The 23,597-nt window shown below is 38.9% G+C and overlaps 1 protein-coding gene across 1 annotated transcript in view; it reads right to left on the minus strand.

Moving 5' to 3' along the window:
• LOC114651553 (low affinity immunoglobulin epsilon Fc receptor-like) overlaps window positions 1-17,342 on the minus strand; it is a 44,630-nt gene extending 27,288 nt beyond the window's left edge. The window contains exons 1-2 of the mRNA XM_028801354.2: window positions 17,225-17,342; window positions 3,661-3,768 (exon numbers count right to left, since the gene is read on the minus strand). Of these exons, the coding sequence (XP_028657187.1) occupies window positions 3,661-3,768; window positions 17,225-17,318 (202 nt within the window). The 5' untranslated portion in view covers window positions 17,319-17,342. The remainder of the gene's footprint in view (window positions 1-3,660; window positions 3,769-17,224) is intronic.
• Window positions 17,343-23,597: the final 6,255 nt, after the last annotated feature.

A 23,597-nucleotide genomic window follows, 5' to 3' on the forward strand; every position in this document is an offset into this window, starting at 1 on the left:
TTTGATTCCCGGGTCCTCCCTGCGTGGAGTTTGCATGTTCTCCCCGTGTCTGCGTGGGTTTCCTCCGGGCGCTCCGGTTTCCTCCCACAGTCCAAAGACATGCAGGTTAGGTGGATTGGCAATTCTACATTGGCCCTAGTGTGTGCTTGGTGTGTGGGTGTGTTTGTGTGTTTCCTGCGGTGGGTTGGCACCCTGCCAAGGATTGGTTCCCTGCCTTGTGCCCTGTGTTGGCTGGGATTGGCTCCAGCAGACCCCCGTGACCCTGTGTTCGGATTCAGCGGGTTGGAAAATGGATGGATGGATATATATATATCATTTTTTTTTTATAGGGGGGAGTTTCCTTTATATAAATTCAATAACTAAATTATTAATTAATTAATTAATTATATATATATATCCATCCATTTTCCAACCCGCTGAATCCGAACACAGGGTCACGGGGGTCTGCTGGAGCCAATCCCAGCCAACACAGGGCACAAGGCAGGGAACCAATCCCGGGTAGGGTGCCAACCCACCGCAGTATATATATATATATGATTTGGATAGGGATATAAACAAGCTAGTTAAGTCTTACAGCTTTTCATTTAAACACCATTGTGAAGGCTTCACCCCACTCATGAATATTAATGAGTTACCATAGACTGGCAAAAGGCATAGACAAATTCATATATTTCTGTGCAGCATGATGATGTTTTATCCATGAGATGGCAGCAGAATACCATCCTAAGCTGTACATTTGATCACCATAGTTCATCCTGAAAGACTCTCAGGGTTAATTAGAATCAGAACTAGAATACTATATTAAGCCCAAAGGAAATTACTTATGTTACAACTGTACAGATAGGCAAAGGCAGAAATAACAAGCAAGTATAAAAAATAAGCATATAAAATAAAATAGAATAAAAATATCAAAATAAACTATAATAAGTCCTTATTTACTATGCTCTGCAGGTACACAGTGAATTAAATATAATAGATACTATCCATCTGAGTGTCTTACCAAATCTCTAGTTTACTAAACAGAATAGCACACTGAGCAGGAAGTATTTCACATAATAATACTGCACATTTTGAGGAAAAACAAAAGTTAAAAGTTATTCACATGAGAAACAACAGACAAGTTATTGTACATCTAAGTAGTTGAAAAATGAGAGGCAACAGCTTATTGTGTGGATGAGTGACCGGATGAGAAGTTTTTTAGTCTGATGGTTATGGGGAGGAAGGATAGCACTTTATGCTAATCAGTTTACTGCTAAAAACACTCCTCTGTCCAACCACAACACTATGAAGTGGGTGATTAGATTTTTCAATAATAGACTGACATCTTATCAACATTCTCTGATCTGCCATAGTTTCCAAGCTGTCTGGTTTCTTACCTACCACAGAGCCAGCCTTCTGAATCAGTTAAGCCTCTTAGTACCTGCTACCTTCATGCTGCATACTCAGCATGTCACACTGAAAGAAAATGGCAGTGGCAAGCACACACCTATAGAACATCTGCAGCATAGTATTGCAAACCCTAAAAGATCTAGGTCTGCATAAGAACTACAGCCTACTTTGACACTTCTTATATGTGGCCAGTGAGTTCTTAGACCAGTTAATTGTTTTTAATTAGAATTCTGAACCTGAGAGAAACATGGAGTTAACACCAATGAGGTTAATGACCAATTGGATAAGCTGGCGCCTACTATCCCAATAATATGGATTTGACAAAAGCTTTCTCCTTCAGTTTATGGTTTCTAACAAACCGGTTGATTGGCTGGTCTATAAAAATATGTATAAACCAATTAGTTAAACTTGGCATTCATTTGAGAAATTAATTTCATAGGTGTATGTGATATCTTTATTTGATTACAATATTCTTAGAAATCACCTTAGTCAATGGGTGGGCCTCTCTGGCAGTGTCTTAAATTGGTTTGAATCCTACCTGGCAGGTAGAAAATTCTTTGTTAGCTGTGGTAATTATACTTCAAAGACACATAATATTATATATGGTGTTCCACAAGGCTCTATCCTGGGTCCACTGCTCTTTTCGATTTACATGCTTTCATTAGGTCAGATTATCTCGGGGCATAACATGAACTACCACAGCTATGCTGATGACACACAGCTGTACTTATCAATAGCACCTGATGACCCCGACTCTGTTGATTCATTGACAAAATGTCTTACTTTATGTTTCTGAATGGATGAGTAGTAATTTTCTCAAACTAAATAAAGAGAAAACTGAAATTTTAGTGATTGGCAATAATGGATATAATGAGGTTATTAGAAATAAACTTGATGCATTAGGATTAAAAGTCAAGAAGGAGGTAAAGAATTTAGGGGTAACTGTTGACTTTGACCTAAATTTTAAATCACATATTAATCAGATCACTAGGACAGCATTTTTTCACTTAAGAAATATAGCAAAAGTTAGACCTCTTATATCACTGAAAGTTGCTGAGAAATTAGTTCACGCTTTTGTTTTCAGTCGACTAGATTACTGTAACACTCTCCTCTCAGGACTACCCAAAAAAGACATCAATCGATTGCAACTAGTGCAGAATGCAGCTGCTAGAATCTTAACTAGGAAAAGAAAATCTGAGCACATTTCTCCAGTTTTGATGTCACTACTTTGGTTACCTGTGTCATTTAGAATTGACTTTAAAATACTGCTTATAGTTTATAAAGCCTTAAATAATCTCGCTCCATCTTATATTTCGGAATGTCTGACACCTTACACTCCAAATCGTAACCTCAGATCTTCAAATGAGTGTCTGCTTAGAATTCCAAGAGGTAAACTTAAAAGAAGTGGTGAGGCGGCCTTCTGCTGTTATGCACCTAAAATTTGGAATAGCCTGCCAATAGGAATTCCCTAGGCTAATACAGTGGAGCATTTTAAAAAACTGCTAAAAACACATTACTTTAACATGGCTTTCTCATAGCTTCATTTTAGTTTAATCCTGATGCTCTGTATATTCAATTAATTATCATTACTATTCATGGTGGCTCCAAAATCCGTACTAACCCCTACTCTTCTGTTTTTTTTCCGGTTTTCTGTGGTGGCGACCTGCGCCACCACCACGTGATCAAAGCACGGTGATGCCCCTACATTGATGGATTATAGGCCATAAGTCCACGTGATCGTCATTATCAAGACCTTCCATGAGAATGTTAGGTAGAATGCCTAGAGGGGACTGGGTGGTCTCATGGCCTTGGAACCCCTGCAGATTTTATTTTTTCTCCAGCCTTCTGGAGTTTTTTTGTTTTTTCTGTCCTCCCTGGCCATCGGCCCTTACTTTTATTCTATGTTAATTAGTGTTCTTTTATTTTAATTCTTATTTTGTTTTTTTCTCTTTCTTCAACATGTAAAGCACTTTGAGCTACATTATTTGTATGAAAATGTGCTATATAAATAAATGTTGTTTTTGTTTATTTAGCAAAATTAAATGAATTCTAAAAAAGTAGAATGTGTACATCTGTAGACCACAGCTGCAAAGTACTATCCAGTCCAGAGAATCAAATGATAAATTGTTTAGCCTCTAATGTATCTCAGAAGTCAAACTCAGTTGGAACAGCAGAAAACTAACACTGAGACATGGCCAGCACAGTATACAGTACTAGCAACAGTAGGACCCCTGTCTCCATCAAAGCAAATCATTTCTGGAAGGCACTTACAATATGAAGTCAGGAAAATGATGGCAGCCATGAGCAAACATAGGAGGAGCAGATGGACCAACTTGAACAGATGGCATTTTTTGTCTGGAGTTGCATGTTGTTCTGGAGCTGTTAGAGGAAGAAATAAAGTTAAGTTTAAACAAAAAGGGAACTGCACAGAAAAACTTCACTGCAGTCTCTAGAAACAGCTGTGGTCACGCTCTGCTGTGGTCTCGTATGACAATTTCAATTTCCGTTATGGTACATGCTCTCATTTGTTCCAGTCTTCTGTATATACCTAAATTCTACAAAGATTATCCTGGAGTTAAATACAATGCTTGCTACATGTTGTGTAAAGCATCATTAGATTTAAACTACAAAGTAGCACAATCTGTAAATATTACTGGCTCATTCTATGGCTAACTAACCATGAGTTTTGAACAGATCCTCTAAGTGAGAATTAGATTTTTTTCCAATTTCAAATAGTATAGAACACATATCAGTTACCTACTGACTTACAGTAAAAAAAAAGGTAAACTGGGATTCTTCCAGTTAAGCAGGGTAAGTCTGCATGCTAGGCACCAAAAGTGACTCTACTTAGTTGGGCACTTGAGCAAGGCCCTTAATCTGAAATTGCTCCGTCCTGGGTATGACATGAATCTGCATCCAGCCCTGCATGTAGGCCTTCCATCCTTCAGGGAAAAACCTGAGGGTTGGTGGCAGAATTGGCACTCCAGAAACCATAAAAAATCTTACACTGGTTCCCTTCCATCTGAACTAGTGTGGTGCTGAGGGGCTGCACTCGGGTCCTAATCTGGGATCCTGAGTTGGTTTGTCATATGGTGGGTGCAGCAATGTGCTGTATCAGCGCCTGCTCCTAACCTCCTCCTCCTGCTAGTAGTGTGGCATAGGCAGTTACAATCAGTTTGCCCTTCTACACTTTAAACCCACCTTGCAGTCCACAACACACAGCTGTTAGTGGGTTAGGAGGGATTGTGACACCAAGGCTGGCTGATTAATATTTTTTTTGTACTGTATACCCAAGTCCTTCCATTTTAAATACAGGAAAAAAATGTACTAGAATTTGTGATTAGTACATTGCTTTTACTGAAAGATTATTGTACATTAAATAGAGAAATAATTTGTACAAATGTTTAAGAAAATATCAAACTCAGCAATATGATATATATTGTTTTAGGCAGTTTGACATGACATCTATAAAAATGAATGGATTTGGATCAGAAATCAGCACCCATAAGTCAGTTGCAAGGTTTCCCAGAAGTCTCTCATTCTCTTTCTTTCATCTCTTTAAGCCTGAGATTTTGACGTGATTCTGGCTCTTATTTCAGTAAAATCATAAGCGGTTTTTATGTCTGTTTGTGCACAAGTCACGCAAAAACGGCTGAACTGATTTTCATGGAATTTTTAATGTGCATTGCAGTTGGTCCCACTTCCTGTCATGTACCAAGCATGCACTGGGGCTGATGGGAGGACATTGTACAAACTTTTGTTCCCACGAAAACAGGACCTCAATAAAGAAAAAATATTTTTGTCTCATCTGGAGTTGTGTTTAGCCAAGCTAAATTTCCAAAAATTAAATTTTTCCTGTTTATTTATCTTTATTCGACCCCAGGTAATAAAGTGGTCCCATTGTTGAATCATATTAAAATTTAAAAGTGAAAGTTATCATCAGCGATTTGACATTTCATCCAACCAAGCAAGCACATTATGACTGCCTTATCTGTCTTTGTCCTTGTTTTTGTCATCCCTGTTCAGCTGTTGCACATAGACAACCATCGCTAGCCTCATCAGTTTGTCACGTGAAGGACATCTTAGTGCCTCTGGTGATGATAATTCCCCACTGCTTCACAGGTTGGCACACCTTTTCTCTTTCTCCCCTTGCAGACTGGAAGATTGATGGCTTTAACACCCATGACATCACTTCCACTGTCCATCCACTTGGACCAGACCCTCCCTGCTGGAAGTCATTAAAAACGGAACATTCACCATCTTGTGCAGTCAAGATTTAGACTTTTGTCTGAGATTTTATTTTTCAACACCGTTTGTTAAATTTGTTTATACAGGGCTTGCCTGTGGGTGTCCGAAAACTATACAAGTTTCTGTTTTCTGTCTTACAATGTTTTGTCTACATAGCCAACCAATCTGTAACTGCTGACTGTTGCATGAATTTTGTATTGTCACTGGTGTTGCAAACCAGGCTTTCATTTAGATGAATTTCAAGCAGAAATTTGTGCTGCACACCTTCTAGCGCCTGTATCCTCAACTAAACTGAATTCGTGTTTGTTTTAATCATGACAAGCCCTTGGCCTGGTCAGCAGGAAGAGTAATCGAAACCACACTTTAACATGCCTTTATGGAGACACTTATAACAGTCCATCAGACAGTCTGTGGCACCTGAGGAGCATGTTCTTCTCAGGCCCAGAGGCACAGATGCTCCACTGCCCTTTCCTTAGTACTCTCATCCTTGAGGTTAAAGTTAACTCCATGTACTGGGACATTTGATGGGTGTGAGGCAATCTGTTCTACCATGCCCTGAAGCAACCCATCATGAGTGTGATCAAATGGTCCACTATTACTGCTAACTCATTCCATCCCTATGGAGGTCATTGAACTGTTGTTCACCCAACTGCTGCCACCTCTGTAATGACAATGGGAGGTGTGAGAGGTGGAAGAACAGAATTAGCTTCTTTACACTGATTGCTAATGAGCAACCCTAAAAGGAACCATTGGCATCTATAGTGACACTTCTGCCGCACCACTCAGATCTTCAGACTCAACATGCTTTGTCAGCTCATACACACCGCCTGGCTCCACCACACTTCACTCACCCGAGGTCAGAGGCAACCCGTATGCTACACTATTCCTCAGCCCTGTGAGTCAACCCAAGGCCAAGGTCCACATTTGAGTCTCGGCACTGATGGGCTTTAGCAGCTGTAGGAGAAAATGTAGGCTTGGCAGATAAAGAAAACAATAATAAAAATAGGAAAGCTTTCTTCCAGATCAAAACAAGAAATTTAAGTGAGCTTTGAAAACTGAAAAATATTAAATGAAAAAAATACATTGCACTTTTGTAACAAAACGTTTATATTAGTGGTGGATATCTGAAGCCTGTGCTCAGCTTCAGCTCCAGGAAACATCTACTGCAGGAACATTTTCTGTACATTGTTTTTCCTACTGTTAAGCCAGCCATATCCCATACAGCAGCGCTATGTCTTGCCTTATGTTTTGTTCTCTGAATATGTGCTGTTTTGCTAAGGTTTTGTTTTTGCTATGTTGTTTAGCTTCAGCTGCACTTTCAGCAAAGTGTGAGGGTCTTGTAATCCTCTCTTGGCAGCTGCTGATTCATATGCAGACAGGTTTTGTCCTGTCTATGGAGACACTGACTTCAAGAGGCAGATGTCTTTTGCAGGAGGTGCACTACTCTCTGTTTGCCGTCTTTCCATCCAAGATCAGAAGGTGCTTATCTGATAGAATCAGTTATCTGAAAACAAAAATAAAAATATACATCCTGGTTTTAACCAACCCTAACCTAACCTATAGCATATACTCCTCTAGTATATCTTTTATTTTTTTGGTTATTACCTTTACCGTAATCTTCTCTAAGAGTTTAGTGGTTAACTTTTACCATTGAAATCCAGTATCAGAGGGCAAATGGGTATAATAAATCTAAGCTTCTGCATTGTGATTTGTAATGTGCCGTACAAACTACCATGAAGGAGTAATGCAGCCACAATGGAGTCCTTTAGTTCTCAAAGTTGTTTTTTTTTTAATAACAGCCTGAATTGAAATGTTAAAGCATAGAACATAAAAAGAAATGACTGTTAAAGTGCTGTAATTCCTCCTATTAAAAAAAACACATGGAAAGGCCATTGAATGCTCACATTAACACTTAACAAATATTAATAAAAAAACATTTCAAAACAACAATTGAACACTACGAAGATCATTTTATTATTACTGTCTCATACAAAAAGTTTAACTCAAGCAATTTAAAATAATTTAATTAACTGTGTTATACAGAGAATACCTCCTCTCACAGTAACACAACAAACATTGGGAGAGGCTCACACTGATGACGTAACATTAATCTATCTATCTTTCTATCTATCTATTGTGGCACCCGGCTGGGGTTTATGCCCGGATGGGATGCCCAGGAGGACCGGAGGAGGGCTTGTGCCTCCTCCAGAACACGAGGGGGCGTCCTCCCTGGTTGCTGTGGGGGCCACGGGTACAGAGCTTCGAAGCTCTACCCTGTAGGGGCCCGTGGTCACCGACAGGGGGCGCCCCGATGCCTTGGGAGCTCTGGACCTCAGCACTTCCGCCACACCTGGAAGTGCTGGGGGGAAGGGGATTGTGGACACCCGGAGGACTTTCGGATGTACTGCCAGAGCTTCCGCCACACATGGGTGTGGCTACGAAAGCCCTCAGGATGCACCTGGAGTCCTTCCGGGGTGAATAAAAGGGGCCGCCTTCCTCCAGTCATTGGCAAGAGTCGGGAGGAGTAGGACGGAGCTCGGAGGAGAGGAGTGGAGGCGGACCTGAGAGACTGAAGGCATTGTGTTGTGTGGCCAAGGACTGAGGGATGATTGGTGCTGTGGCACCGGGTTGTGCTCACTATAATTATACATATTAGTGTAAATAAACGTGTGGTGGACTTTAAAATGCTCTCCATCTGTCTGTGTCCGGGTCATCTTCCACACTATCTATCTATCTATCTATCTATCTATCTATCTATCTATCTATCTATCTATCTATCTATCTATCTATCTATCTATCTATCTATCTATCTATAACAGGAACACAACAGGAAAACACACAACATAATGAATGTTATCAGGATTTGGTCAAGATCCAAATAACTAAACTTAGTATTTTAGATACCTGTTACACAACACCCAACACAAATGTTATGTATAATTAAGGTTACATAAAATAAAGTGAAATATGAGTGAGTCGGGGGCAGCTACAGGGCTATGAAAGAGCAATACCACCTCCAAGCACAAGATGGTGCTATCAGTAACAATGTCTCCTCTTTTACCTCCAGGGCCAAACCTTCCCAAGACTGCTCAAGTCATTTTCTCTGACCTCAAACGTAAAGTCTCACCCCCTTCATCCTGGCTGGCATATAAAGAACATCGGTGCCAAAAGTTGGCATTCATATGTGAAGCCTCAATCTGAGTTATCCCCAGAAATGATTAGTTAGAGATCTGCAAAATCCTGCATAGTCTTTTCTCTTTTTTGTGTTTATTTGACACTACTCTTTATCTGTTATTTAGGGCATACCCCTATGGTACAAGAATCCTTTTTATATGTATTTCTATTTTAGTTAAAGAAGTAAAATTTCAGTATCTGCATGAAGTCAAATCATACTGCTCAAAAAAGTAATATCTACTCATATTGTACTTATAAGTTTCAAATGATTAACTTGTTCATCCTAGACAAAGTTACCAGAATCTTTCTAGTCTATTCTCTCTTTGATTCAGGTTCTGTCCTTTGAGTGAACTTATGACTGCATGAATGTCAAAGAAAGTCATCATGGATTATCAACCAACCACCTTGCCACAAAATACCCACAGGCACACCGTCACACTCACTTCAGAGCAAATGTGTGTGGGCTGCATACCAACCATATGAGACTCAGTGTTTAAAATGGTAAGAAAACCACAAAAGGGAAGTAACATGATGGCAGCCATTCAGCTTTAAATTACTTCTTTGTGGAGGATGCAGAATACAGAAATGTTTCAAAAACAGTTTATTAAAAAAAAAAACATCTATAGAATCTTGTGGTGGATGAGCACAGTAGCCCTATGAAGTCTTTGCATAATTCCACCTTGGACTGTAATATATCTTGTTCCTTAACATAAATTACAGACCTACAGCCTAGAGGTGTAATAAGCAACCATGTGCTCTGTGCTTCATTCCTCCTGCATTTGACTAAGATTGGCTAAGGCAGTAAAGGGGGGTTTCAAGGCTGTTAAGAAAATGTTTATGCCAAGAGTAGAATAGTCCTCAAAGGGTCATATTCTGTCAGTGATGTCAGCCATAATAAAGTGAAACTTATTTTGCGGTCCTGAAAAACTCTGAGGTGTCCTTTTCAGACACAAATCCAGATCTGGTCCTAAGCTGGACCGCTAACTGATACCAACGAACAGAAATTTGTATTTTGTGTTACATGGATACTAATGTTTCAATTGAAAAAGTATACCTCATATTATTAATAGATCGAACATCAGAACTTCATTTGTCCCCATGGGAAAATTTGACTTTTTACAGAAGCTTGTTTAATAAATAAATAGATAAATAAATAAATATATACAGTATATACACGCATAGTCTGAACACTCACCAAAAATGACTAATGCTCAGAGTACTTCACAAAAATTCTAAATGTACTAACAGGAATAAAAGCAGACAACAAGATGAAATGATAAAACTGGAATGAAAATAGTGTCAACATTTAACACTGAAAACAAAATATTAAACAATAAACTGAAATCAAAAAAAATGAAATGCTTCAAAAAATAATTTTTAAATCACATCATATTTGATAACGATTGTCTTGGATGGAGTGGATAAAATGAGAGAAAGGGTAAGAATGCCCATGTGAGTTAAGTGCCTTCATGAACAGATGGGCTTTAAGTTGCCATTTCAAAGTAGGAATTGAGTTGGCTGATCTAATTGAGTTAGAGAAGCCATTCCAAAGTTTTTTCATTATGGAACTGAAGGATCAGTCATCCGTAGAGCTAGTTAACAGGTTTGTTTGGGGCACAACAAGACTGTGAGAATCAATGAATCTTAACAGGCAGGCTGTAGGTCACCGACATAGTCCAGTATGGTGCAAAAGCCATTTAAAACATTATAGGTTAGTCACAAGATTTTTCATTAAATTCTATAGACACAGGGAGACAGTGACAGTGGTAGAGAACAGGTGTCATGTGCTCACTGTTAAAGGTCTTAATAAGAAGTCTTGAAGCAGAATTATGAACCAGTTTGAGCTGGAATATTAGATTATAAGGGGTGCCTGCCATTAAAGAGCGTTAAAGAACAATTGGTTGAATAAGATAGGGAGGAATGCCAATAGGCATGCCATCTGTTTTGTTGCAGTTTAATTTTAAAGAATAATGCTCCATCAAATCAAGTCAAGTCAAGTTGGGGAGTATGCACTGGTACACTACACAGGCAGACACGCGGTCCGGTACCAGCCTCTGGAAATGACCCTTTATCTGCCGCAGCCAGGTGTTACATGGGTGACCCCTTGGCCTGCCCCAGCCACTTGGGTCCCCAACAATGAGGATCTTACGAGCTGGACCACTTTCGGGGAAACGAGCAACATGGCCGTAGTGCCGTATCTGACGCTCCCTCACAATGCAGGTAATGTGCCTCCTTCGGGACTCCATGAGCAACAGCTCATTCGACACAAAGTCAAACCAACGGTACCCAAGGATTTTCCGAAGAGACACAGTACCAAAGGAGTCCAGTCTTTGTCTCAGGTCACTGAACAGTGTCCATGTCTCACAACCATATAGCAAGACAGGAAGCACCAGAACTCTAAAGACTTGGACCTTTGTCCTTTTGCCTAGATATCGGGAGCGCCACACACCCCTTTCCAGCGACCTCATGACCCCCCATGCTCTCCCAATCCGTCTGCTGACTTCATAAGAAGAGTCACCAGACACATGAATGTCACTGCCAAGGTAAGTAAACCTCTCAGCAAGGTCGACACTCTCTACGCAAACAGACACACTGCTGATGACTGTGTCCAAGAGGTCATTAATGGCCTGTCTCTTGGTTTTTATCCAGTACACTTGCTAGCCCAGACACTCAGACTCCTCGCTCCGTCTCTTGAGATTCCCGACCAGAGCCTTCATTGACTCCGCGAAGATCACAGCATCGTCAGCAAAGTCAAGATCTGTGAATCTTTCTTCACCAACAGATGCTCCACAGCCACTGGACCCCACGACCTTGTCCAACACCCAGTCCATACAAGCATTGAACAGAGTAGGAGCAAGAACACACCCCTGATGAACCCCAGAATCAACTTACAAAAATGCAGAGGTTCTGCCTCTACTCTGCACAGCACTCACAGTACCAGTGTACAGGCCGGCCATTATATCTAGCAACCTCGAGGGGATCCCGCAAACCCTCAGGATGTCCCAAAGGGCAGCTCGATCAACTGAGTTGAATGCTTTGTGAAAATCAACAAAGACTGCAAAGAAACTCTGCTGATATTCTCATTTGCGCTTCATGAAAACCATCAGTGCCAGGATGCAGTCGATGGTAGACTTCTTAGGCATAAAACCAGACTTTTCCGGTCACTGGTAGGTGAGAAAGTGATCACGGATCCTATTGAGGATGACCCTAGCAAGGACCTTACAGTGTTATCCCCCTGTAGTTGCTGTAATCCAGGCGATCACCCTTCCCTTTCCAGATACAGCAAGTCCCATTTTCCAGTAAGTTGGGATCATGCCAGTCTTCCAAATGGAAGCAAAGACTGCTTGCTATACCAGGAGGACAGCCTTACCGCCAGCCTGGAGAAGTTCACCCTGGATACTACAGATCCCTGCAGCCTTAACCCCCTCAGCTGGTTCACCTCCTGTGCAATCTCAGTGAGACTTGGTGGTTCACAGCTAATTGGTGGATCAGCCTTAAGAACTGTGGACCCAGAGATATTCCAACATCCTAGCCGGAGGATCAGCATTGAACAACTGCTCAAAGTAGCCTGCCCAGTGGGTCACAACTGCAGTGTCATCCGTAAGGACCGTTTCATCAGCTTCCCTGACTGCAACTCTCCGAGGAACAGATTTAGATGTGCGCAATCCTTCGATTCCTCTGTAAGCAGGACATGGGTCACTAGTCCACAGATGATGTTCTGTTCTGTGTATTGTATTGTATTGTATTGACCCCCTTCTTTTGACACCCACTGCACGCCCAACTTACCTGGAAAGGGGTCTCTCTTTGAACTGCCTTTCCCAAGGTTTCTTCCATTTTTCCCTACTAGGTTTTTTTGGGAGTTTTTCCTTGTCTTCCTAGAGAGTCAAGGCTGGGGGGCTGTCAAGAGGCAGGACCTGTTAAAGCCCATTGCGGCACTTCCTGTGTGATTTTGGACTATACAATAATAAACTGTATTGTATTGTATGATGTGTCACTTGCTCACAGATTCCTCTAACAAACGCCACTTTATCTGCCCTCAGAGCCCTCGCAGTCGTCCCTCTCAGTTCCCGGTACAGACCAGAGTTGCTATTGAGCCGTGCATTGCGACTCCTCTCGATGATATCCAGGGTGCCCTGCGAGATGAAACACCTCCTTCTGGGACCTCCGGTAACACCAACACAACCCTCAGCAACTTTCAGGGTCTTGTCATGGAAGATCTCCCACATTACATTAGGATTGGCAGTCGTACCCAAATCTGCAAGTTCCTCACACAAACTGCATGCAAACTTATTAGAAATGAGCTCCATCCAGGTTGTAATTTTACTGAGGGAAGTTATGACCTAAGAAATTTCTGATGAACATCCACTTTTAGCACTGAAATACTGTAGACTTAAATAATTTCCACATAAAAATGTTTAATTAAAATTCAGTTTTAAATTTTTTGTTAATTTTCTTAATTTTTTTGTTTATAAAATCATTCTTAATTAAGATTCTTTAATTTGCCCATCATTGCAAAAGCCAAGGGTTTATGGAAATTGCCTCTCTACTAAGAAATTTTTAATATGTTTAGGACCTTGCCATTATTTTACAACATTTGAACCAAAGCCCCTTTTGGCCCATTGTTGGCCAAAGTCTACCAGTTGAGTAGGCACTCAGGCTGCATTTTAGTGTATCTTACTGGGACAGGCTTTTTAGGATTCTGGCCCACTTTGTGGCTCAGTTGTGCAGACATTACCCCACTGCCATTTTGTTTGCTGCTGACATTTTTAACATCAGAGCAGTGCACTCTAACACATAGAACTAATAGTCCACCTGGAGTAGTCAGTTTGGGAAAAGAGTGTGTGGTGGCAGTGCTGTTTTGAATTTTTTTAAATTGGCATAACAGTCCAGAGAGCAGCCAGGTGCAGGATTTGAACCCAGGACACTAGAGGTCAGGATGTGGCAGGGCTACCCAATATGCCACTGTACTGACCCCGATGTAGAAAGAATTCCAATCAAATTGTAGTTGTAGATCTCAAAAAGAGACCAGAAAAAAATTAAAAAGTTTTATTATTTTGTAAATGTATGAAGTTTTACAAATTATTTTGTAAATGTATGAAGGCTCACTCTTCCTACACACCTGAAAGCGAATTGTGGTTCAACAAGAAGCTGAACTAGAAGACATGACCTATGGATAACAATGCAGTGGATAACATTGCTGCAGTCATCTGACATCTGAGGGTATACATAATAGAAAATGTATCTGCACATAATATTATTTCTGATTAAAACTTGCTATGAAATAAAGATGTTTGACATACATGCAACTGATAAGGCTTTAAGTTATGACAAACTATGTATCCTAAAGATACAATAAGGTATCTTATCCTAAAAATAAAAAAAGTGCTACTCTTCTATGTATTTAGGTTGTGCGTCAGAGTGAGAGACGAGGGAAAGCAGAAAATCAGAAAGAGGAAGTTATCATTTTAATTTTATACAAGAGAGATGCCTTTACACGAGGTTACTGTCACTTGGTGCTCGTATACACACGTTACATTTAGTTAACTAAATTGCTACATTGAAATCACAGGCCAGTTGTGGGGTTTAAATATACTGCTTTGCGGTTAGGCGGCTTGTAATCTCTTATAATATCTTTAGATAGAAACAGAATTTGAAATCGTGTGTGATGAAAATCCTGTAAAGGATTTTCAATAGAAGGTAAGCCTGTCACCACAGTCTGTGATCCTGTGTGTTATCTTGTTCCTTCATCCTTTGTTTTTATAGAGTGCCTTAAAAATATATGGAGAATCTTTAAAGGTTTTTAAATCTTAATGGATGACTCAAGACTGTCAAACATCTCTTATAATTAAAAAAGCATTTCTATTTAAACTCTCATACTTCACAACTTAAAGACAAAATGAGTTGCCATATTTGCCTTCATAACAGCCTTTGTTAGTGAACCACTGAATTTAGATTTTCGAAGTAAAAACTGTACTTTGTTTGGGAATCATTTGTTAAATAATGAACATATAAAAATACTCGGAGTCCAAGAGAAATTGATCAATAAGGGAAATGAGGCAAAATGAGACCAATGTCTTTGGAAAAAATGCCAGCATTCAACAATCGTCTTGAACATTTCCAGTTTAAGCAAATGAAGATCAAGAGGTGACATGATCAAAATGTTTAAAATTATGAAGGGAGGATTAAGACTTTTATTTTAAAATGAGTTCCTCAACAGCAGTTCGAAACTTGTTAAGTAAAGATTTCACACAAATATTAGAAAGTTTTTCCTCACGCAAAGAATCAGAAACACATGGAATAACCTACTGGGTATTTTTATAGACAGGAGGACCTTAGAGAACCTTGGTTAATATGATGGTCAAGCTTCTTGGGCTGAATAGCCTGTTCTCATCACAATTTGTCTAACGTTCAATGCCTCAGTAGCCAATAGCCTGTAAAGAAGTGCTGGCCAGGTGTCTGAAGAGCTCCACAGAATGATGTTCCAAAAAGCTGACGACTACTTGAGAAGAACTGTCCAAGGTGAACTTTTCCAGAAAGCACAAAAATGTATCAGCTAAATTAGGGGAGATGGTTCCATAGTACCAGGATGTTGTTCAGACAAAACACTGTTCATTCCCTGAAAAATTCAGACACTGTGGTGAAGCATGGTGGCAGGAGCGTCAAAGTGGGAGAAGTAAAGCAATGTTGGAAAGAGTAAAGGAAAATATTACAAAAGCGACAAATATCTGAAGCACATTTAAATGGGGGGAGTCAAGAGTGGAAAGATGAGTGTCCGTGACTAACCCACTCAGAAAAGTCCTATAAATATGAATATGCTTGAGAAAATCTGAAGCGAGGGATATCTGAAACAAAATAAATGTGTAAAGTGATGCACATGGAGTCGAAAATACTTAAAGCAGTCATTGCTACAAAAGACAGAGCTAAGAAAAAGTCATATATCGTACTGTTCAGTGGCTGATAAGTGTCATAGTGATGTGTGTGATCACTCTGGCATCATGGCCAAGTATTGTTACTACCCTGCACCCTATAACTGCTGGGCTCCAGCTGCCCCATGACTCTGCCTTGGATAAGGAAGTTAGGAAAATGGATAGATGGATTCAGCATGTTCCAGAAAGTTATTAGAAGGTGTGGGGAACAACCAGTAATGAGAAATTGCATCTGACATTCCAGAGGCTTGAGGATACTAGAGACGGGGCTCTGAGAAGGCGAATGGACGAAATGAAACTTTTCCAGCTTGGATGGACGTGCAAATGAAACCTTTTGATTAAAATGGGTTGCTGAAGAGGAAGGTGGGGTCTTTTTGCTGGTTGTAACTGGTGGGAGCACAGCCATGAGAGAGCAGCAAAGCCAAGAAACAAAACTCTGGGTGAAAGCTGGAGAGTTAGTACAGTGAGGGCACTAGTAGCGTTGAATCTTGAGTATGGATGAGTGACATTAAGTTGTGCTTTGGGTCAGCAAGTGCAGATAGAGAAGGCAGCATCTCTCAGGGACCCAACATCGGGCAGGACTTGTACGTAGTTCAGGTAATAAACTGTCAATGAACTTTCAATCACCTTGCCATATTTTTATTCCTTTAAACACTCGAGTGACAACAGCTAGATGTATTACGCAGTACTTCTGTATGCTGCATTATATTCTTTGCCTTCCTTTTGATTGTTCTGGCATTTTTTATTCTTTTTTTCCTGAACATATAATTTGGAATAATAGATACATATACTGTAGGAACAGAATAATTAAATATTCTACTATATTCTATTATAATAACCAGCAACATTAGGGCTGTAAATGGTCTGAATATTTTTGTATTTATTGTATTACCATATAAATACTATAGCAATCCAAATTCTTTTACCAGTTAAGTAAGTAATTTAGATTTGGAGAAAAGGATGAATATGACACAAAAGTTCAGAATATCATTTTATACTTTATAAATATTGTACTATAATAATCTAAGGTAAGTAAACATACATTTTTTATTTAAAATGATTTACACACAGTAACTTCATCAAACATCAACTTGGCAAAGTTTTGTTTTACTCTTTTGAGATACTTTTGATTGTATTGTGTGCAAATATTCTGCTTGATTTTAATTACTATACACTCTATTTTTACAGAGTACAGAGGGCTGGATTTCCAAGCAGAAGAAGACATTTTGGAAGATGTATAATTGAATTTAATAGAACATTTCTGCAGTCAGTGAAAAAGTATAATCTTAATATTGACCCCAAAATAAATAATATAAGAGACTTAGAATGCAACTGACATAAAAACAGAAACAAAAAGAAAACCCTCCCATTTTATTGCCTTCACCAAAGGGAACGTGGGAGTTGATTTGTGTCAAGCTGACAGTATTAAAACCGCCTTACTAAGAAATGCTCTCCTCTTAGAATTGTATAAAAGGATGTTAGCCTACCCTTGTGCTGTTCTTCAGACTTTTTCTGACAGGAATAGTCATAATTTTCATAGACATTTTCATAATCGTGGTCCCAGTTGTTCATCTGCATCATCACTGCTGTCTAAAGAGTAACTGAGCAAAAGTGGAGAAAGAGGAAGTTAATGTGTTTCCTTTCTGAAAAAAATTGTACTGTTTTATGTTTTTTTGTCAGCTCAGCTGTTTATATATATTTAGAAATAATGATATGAACTGTACTTAAAGAAGCTGAATTTTAATTAAACATCACACATTCAAACTGCATACAGTTGCAGTTTAACAAAATGAAACACACCGTCCAACCCGATCCTCACAAGCAAGGACTGCAGTTAAAGATCTGGTGCAATTCTTTATTTAACTTTGCTCTTTATCGTTCCTTACAAATCATACACTAAAACTGCATAACAAAGTAGAAGCCTATGCTGTGGGGTGTTAAAAATTTCAGTGCCCATTGTCTACCACAGTCTCTCTAATATTCAGCCCTGGGTCAATGGCTCAGTCTACCTTTTAATTCGTCTCCTTGTTGAATTACAGCTCTTAAAGAATATTGAGATATTACACATTGTCTTCTTCTTGATTGACTTTTGTCTAGTCATTTGGTAGCTTTAAGTGTATTTAAATATGACAACAAGGGTAAGTTAACATTTACAATTAACAACAAGGTAAAATTAGATTAGCATCTTTACTCTTTTTAGAAAATAAAAACTTGAATAACCAGCACATTAAAAAATCATAAGAGTAAAAATCTAAAGAAGCCAAACTAATTGACCCTGAAACTCACAAAATGCTTGATGTATTCCTATAAACAATTGGCCAAGATTGTAATATCTGTGAAGAGTTAACAGTAGAAGTAGGTATGGAAACGAAAACCTGCAGTCACCCACAGGACTGAAATTCCACTGCTCTGCTGAGTCAATCTGACCTAAAATTTATAATCAGTCTAAGCTTGCATTGAGAGCCGCACACATGTCTTTGATTCCAAAATGTGATCAGTGAAAGGACCACACTCCTGTCCCATTTCCTTATGGCATTCATTAGATTTTATACCACAAGGATGCCTGCCAGTTTTTCAGTGTGACTACATCAGCCTGTTCTCATGCTGTAAAGAAAATAACGTGTCATTGGAACTCCAAGTCAGGAGTTTTCTTTGTTTTTAATTTTCTTGGTGTTTAGTCCTGTGTGTGTGTGTGTGTGTTCAGGCCATAGTGTGTGTGTGTGTGTCTATTTATGTATTTACTTTTTTAAAGAGCCGTGAAAGGCCAAATTTCCTACTTGGTGTCAAAACAAGTTCTATCACATCTCATCTTTTAGCTGCCTTGGGATTTGTAAAGAATTGGGAGACCCGTTTTGGCAGGTTGGAGATTTTTTTGCACATTTTTAGATTTTGAAAGGTAAATTTCAAGCTTTTTGTATATATATAGGTGTTTAAATTGCATTCTTTGTTTGAGAAAGGCTCACATTTTTTTCTTTTAAGTTTTAAGTGTGCCATTTTAGAAGGTGGATAGGGGGTTATGAGGGGTTTTTGCCTTGATGCTCTGGACATCCTCCCTGTTTCACATCACAAACTCTTGCTATTAAATTATGATGCAGCACAGAAGTCCCTTTATCTAAGATACAGATTTAATTAGTGGATAAATGTGATTATAGAGAAAAGCCAAGCAAAATGACACTTTTTATTGGCTAACTAGAAAGATTACAATATGCAAGCTTTCGAGGCAACTCAGGCCCCTTCTTCTGTGATTACATCTTGCCTGAAGAAGGGGCCTGAGTTGCCTCGAAAGCTTGCATATTGTAATCTTTCTAGTTAGCCAATAAAAGGTGTCATTTTGCTTGGCTTTTCTCTACATTCATAATGGCTAACACGGTACAACACCCTAGTACTATAAATGTGATTAGAAAGTCTTGATTGTGTTACTCTTGTTTTGATTCATAGCTTTTTTGTCACAGTGTTTTGACTCTTATAAACCCTATGTGGTTTGTAGTGATGGCAGAGAAAAAATATTAATCTCACATTTTCACAGAGAATGGAGGGAACAAAATAACGAAGTTTATACTTGAATGGAAGCACATTCTGCACCACAGCAAACATTAACATTATCGACATTAAAAAAAAAAAAGAAAGCGTCATGTTACTCATGCTGAATAATCCACATGTCAAGTCTTCCAGTTGTGTGCTCACAATGGGAAAAACGCATGCATTTTTCGCAAAAATATTGTTAAATCAAGAAACTAGTCACACATTTGGGTCACACTTTTGAATTAAAGACCTGTTTCAGCCCATTTACTCATTTTTGGGTTGAGTATTCCTTTAAATGAACCTCTGTGTGTGTGCATGTGTGTGTGTGTGTGTGTGTGTGTGTGCATCAATGTTCCTAGTGGCAGACATGAATCCTGTCCAGACAGATGCTATGCTAGAATCTGTTTCAAGCAAGTCTATATGTGAGTAAATACATTTGGGAAAGAAACAGATGAATCATTGCAATGCAAAGATTTAAATTTAAGGCTGAATCAAAGGTTTTCATTGTCTTGTTTCTCAACCAATCATAAACATTCCTGTTGAGAGGTTTTAGATGTGAGCTTCTCTGTTTCTGTTTGCAAACCCCTTGTCTGCACTGCCATGTGGAAGCTTCTGCACCAAAATGACTTCAATCTTTAACAGCAATTCCATTTTTCTTCAATCTACATTTTGACAAAAGCATTACAAACATGGCTAACATTGTGGTGTACAAACTAGAATTTAACTTTTTGCACTGCACTTAGTTTGCTACTAAAGTGTTTTCATTTTTTGAAGAAGTGTTGCTTTCTTTTCTGTGAATACCCTCAATGAAGTCCTATCTTGTATCCCTACCTTTGAATCTCATCTCTGCCACATGGCTTTTCCTTTTATACTCCTCCATGTTTTTGTTGTCGTCCCTTCTGTTGTGTCTTTTATACATCTTGGCTGTTCCATATAGATTTCTTTAACATAACAGATGTTTTCACCAATAGACTTTTGGTACATGTCTCTGCAATTCTTATCTATGTTTAAGATTGAACCCTCACAATTTTTCTGTTTTCAACTTTGATTTCTTTTTGTTTTTAATCGTATTCCCCAAAGAAACATGCATCTCCAGGTTAGCTGCTTTAAACATCACAGCAGTTGCTCTTCAGCAGTTATTGGAAGAACATTACCTGGGATGCTCAATGTGATGTAACAAAAGGTGTTGGGTATCCATGCTGTGGAGATGTCAAAATATTTGGTGTTCTCATAACTGACATAATAGGATGGTTATTTGTTATGATTTGCCATAATGTTCTTAAATGTGTCAAATTCCAGTTGTGGGTCATAGGGCCCAAGGCCTATAACTGTAGCACTGGGTGAATTGTAGAAACCAACCCCTGAGGAGGAAGAAGCCCATCACAAAGCTCACTCATTCATACACCCACACAAGAACAATTTACTATTGCCAGTAAGCCAAATAACTTCATTTCAGGGTTGGAGCAGAATTTAAATTCAAGGTGTTTAATAAATTAACAGCAGTGCTAACTACTGTACCACTGCCCACAATATTTGCAATAGAAAAGTGAAACTTAACAATAATTTGCTTAAGATTGTTAAGATAAAAGATTAAAAGTTATAAGATTCTTTTGCAGAAAAATTATACATTACAGCACAATTTCAAAATGTTCATGTTTTTCAGGTACTTCTGATTACAGGCAAACAGTCATTAATTTACTTATATTAACTCTTGGCAAGTCCATTTCAGATTTTTACCTTTCCATCAGTAACCCTGATTAATGAAGTTCTCAGTCACTGGGGTTCATATTTTGTCACTTTTTTTGTGGACTTCTTAGCTTTTCTCTATATCCATATACATTTTAACCTGGCACTTCAGATACAGCTTCTTGCTCAGACGTGGTCATATGTGAATGTGTATATAAGTGTGCCTTAAGATGGGCTGAGTCTCATCCATAGTTAATTGTACTTACTGTACATAAAAATGTATGTGGACATTTTTTTTCATGTTCATAGTGGCCTTTTGTGACTGAGCATTAGTGCCCTCCAAACTGTTCACATCCCATACATTGTTATTTTTATTCTATACTGCCAGAACAAGTCTGGACAACCGAAAATACTGCTCCGAAAGTGGAAATGAACTGAATAATTTAAAGTATTAAAGGTATGTGAACAAAGCTAGACCAGTGTTGTGATACAGTTTGTAGGGCTGTTGGTGCAATTCTCAGTTTGGACTCAATGTACTTTGATCCGTTAATCATCCAATTTTTTTAAATATATCTGTAAACAGTTGCAACACATCATACTATAATAATAATAGTAAAAGCCATCATTCTTTGTAACAATGGTCTACATGGAGTGCAGTACTACATTGGAAAAGTTCAACAATAAATCTCTATATATAATCTTCATTTGGATCTTGATCTTTGTTTGTCCGTGAATGAATTAGAAGAAGAAGCACTAGATGGCAGTAGAGAGACAGCTAAAACATAGGCATTGCATTAAGAATCTCCTCCAGGCTTATACTACTGAAGACTGTAGTACTCCACTCTCACCTCAAAACACAGACATTCAAACTAAACAAATTATTGTGCTTTAAATTAACTAATCTTTATATATAATCTTCATTTGGATCTTGATCTTTGTTTGTCCGCGAATTCCACGCATGCGTAGACCACCTTCCAGTTTAGTATGTTGTTGTTACTCACGGATGTCAACAATGTGCCGGAATAATGAAAGGGGTGGTGGACAGTGTTACGCTGGTTAGCTCCTGAGGCCTGGTTAGAGAATGAGATTGCCGAAGGTAAAAGGTACGTGCCTACGTAACATATGAATGAAAGAAAGACAGTGGGTAAAATGAATGACAACGTAACAGCACGTTCCGGAAATTATTATTGTTACGTTGTAGCCAGTGAGTGCTGCGCGTCTCACAGTTGTACCGTTGCTTGCTCACATGTCAGTGAAGTGATCCCTATTTTTGTTTTGAAGAGCCTGGATACCTATGTGTCCCCCTTTTATAACCATTGCTTCGTGTATATTGCCTTACTCTTTGGATTGCCACAAAGCAACCTGCAAGATTGAAGAAAGGTTGAGAAGAGATCATGAGAGGAAACGACATCGTCGTGAAAACGAGACAGACTGTGAACGGAGAGAAGCAGAAATGCTCCTACACCACCACATAATTACTATTCGGACAGTGATTCCGAGTAGGCCGTTCCTATCGAATCAATGACTAAGGGTTTTCTTTTGTAATTTTGTTTCCCTTATAAAAAATCATAATGCTGTGCGACGAAGGGCCCAGTTCACGACTGGCATCCGCGTTTAAACAGGGAGCCCTTCACAGACAACTTTAACACACGCAACGTAGTTGGGCGCACATGGCTAGCAAGAGAATAAAGTCAAATTGGAAATAATAACAATGACTAATGAAATAAACAAACAAAAGATATACATGGGAAATTTACAAAGTATTTCTTTCAGAAAACTAACTGCAGCTTATGGTGTAAAGGTAAAGAAAAGCAGACCCAAAACATTTATAAAGGCAGAATAACTTTCATAGATCGGATCATGAAAGATGGAGGGTCAGGACGTATTGGTCATGTTCAGTGCACAGATGGCATAACAAAACAGTTTTAATGGCTTAAATACATTATTTGGATTGCTGAATCACCAATGGAAGTTAGGGATGTAGTTTAAACTTTAATTGTATCCATCTGGTTGCCTTGTCTCTCATTTTCTAGGTCTTTTTATTTCAAGAGCAGAGAATCTCAAATAGCTGGTGCCTTTTTCTTCCCATGCAACTTTGTACAAGCACCAGTGAGGCATATCCATGGAGACATGATAAAATAAGTAAAAGCTTCCTCTTTACAATCCAAGCTAAATAAGTTTATATATTTCAGCAGATTTTATTTTAGTTTCAAATTCTCTTTACTGCATTGAGGAGTGGCTTTGCAGTAAACAAGAGATTTGCTGATGAGTTTCACACATTATGTCACACTGCTCTCCAATCTTGACTTCTGCTTCACACTGGTAAATAATAAGTGTGTGTGCTTCTGGAGAATTTACTGGTTACTAACTTTTCTTTCACTTCTGACTTTTTTATCTTGCACTACCTCTGCTACATACACATACAATGGGTTATCCTACAAATAACCAAACATAAATGTCTATATTTTTTTTGTTTTGTTAACTTGGCTGCATTGTGACTGTTCAGTCTGTTTCAACCACCTAGTTTTTACACCTGAGCAAGGCCAAGAAAAGTCATTCCACCCTTTAAATAGGACCACTCGTGTCAGTGCCCTTGTAAACAGTGGCCCCTCTGTGTTAAAATCAGGTAGTACACTGCACTCCATTCCCCAG

This window comes from Erpetoichthys calabaricus, chromosome 5, assembly GCF_900747795.2.
Source record: "Erpetoichthys calabaricus chromosome 5, fErpCal1.3, whole genome shotgun sequence".
Classification (NCBI taxonomy): domain Eukaryota; kingdom Metazoa; phylum Chordata; class Cladistia; order Polypteriformes; family Polypteridae; genus Erpetoichthys; species Erpetoichthys calabaricus.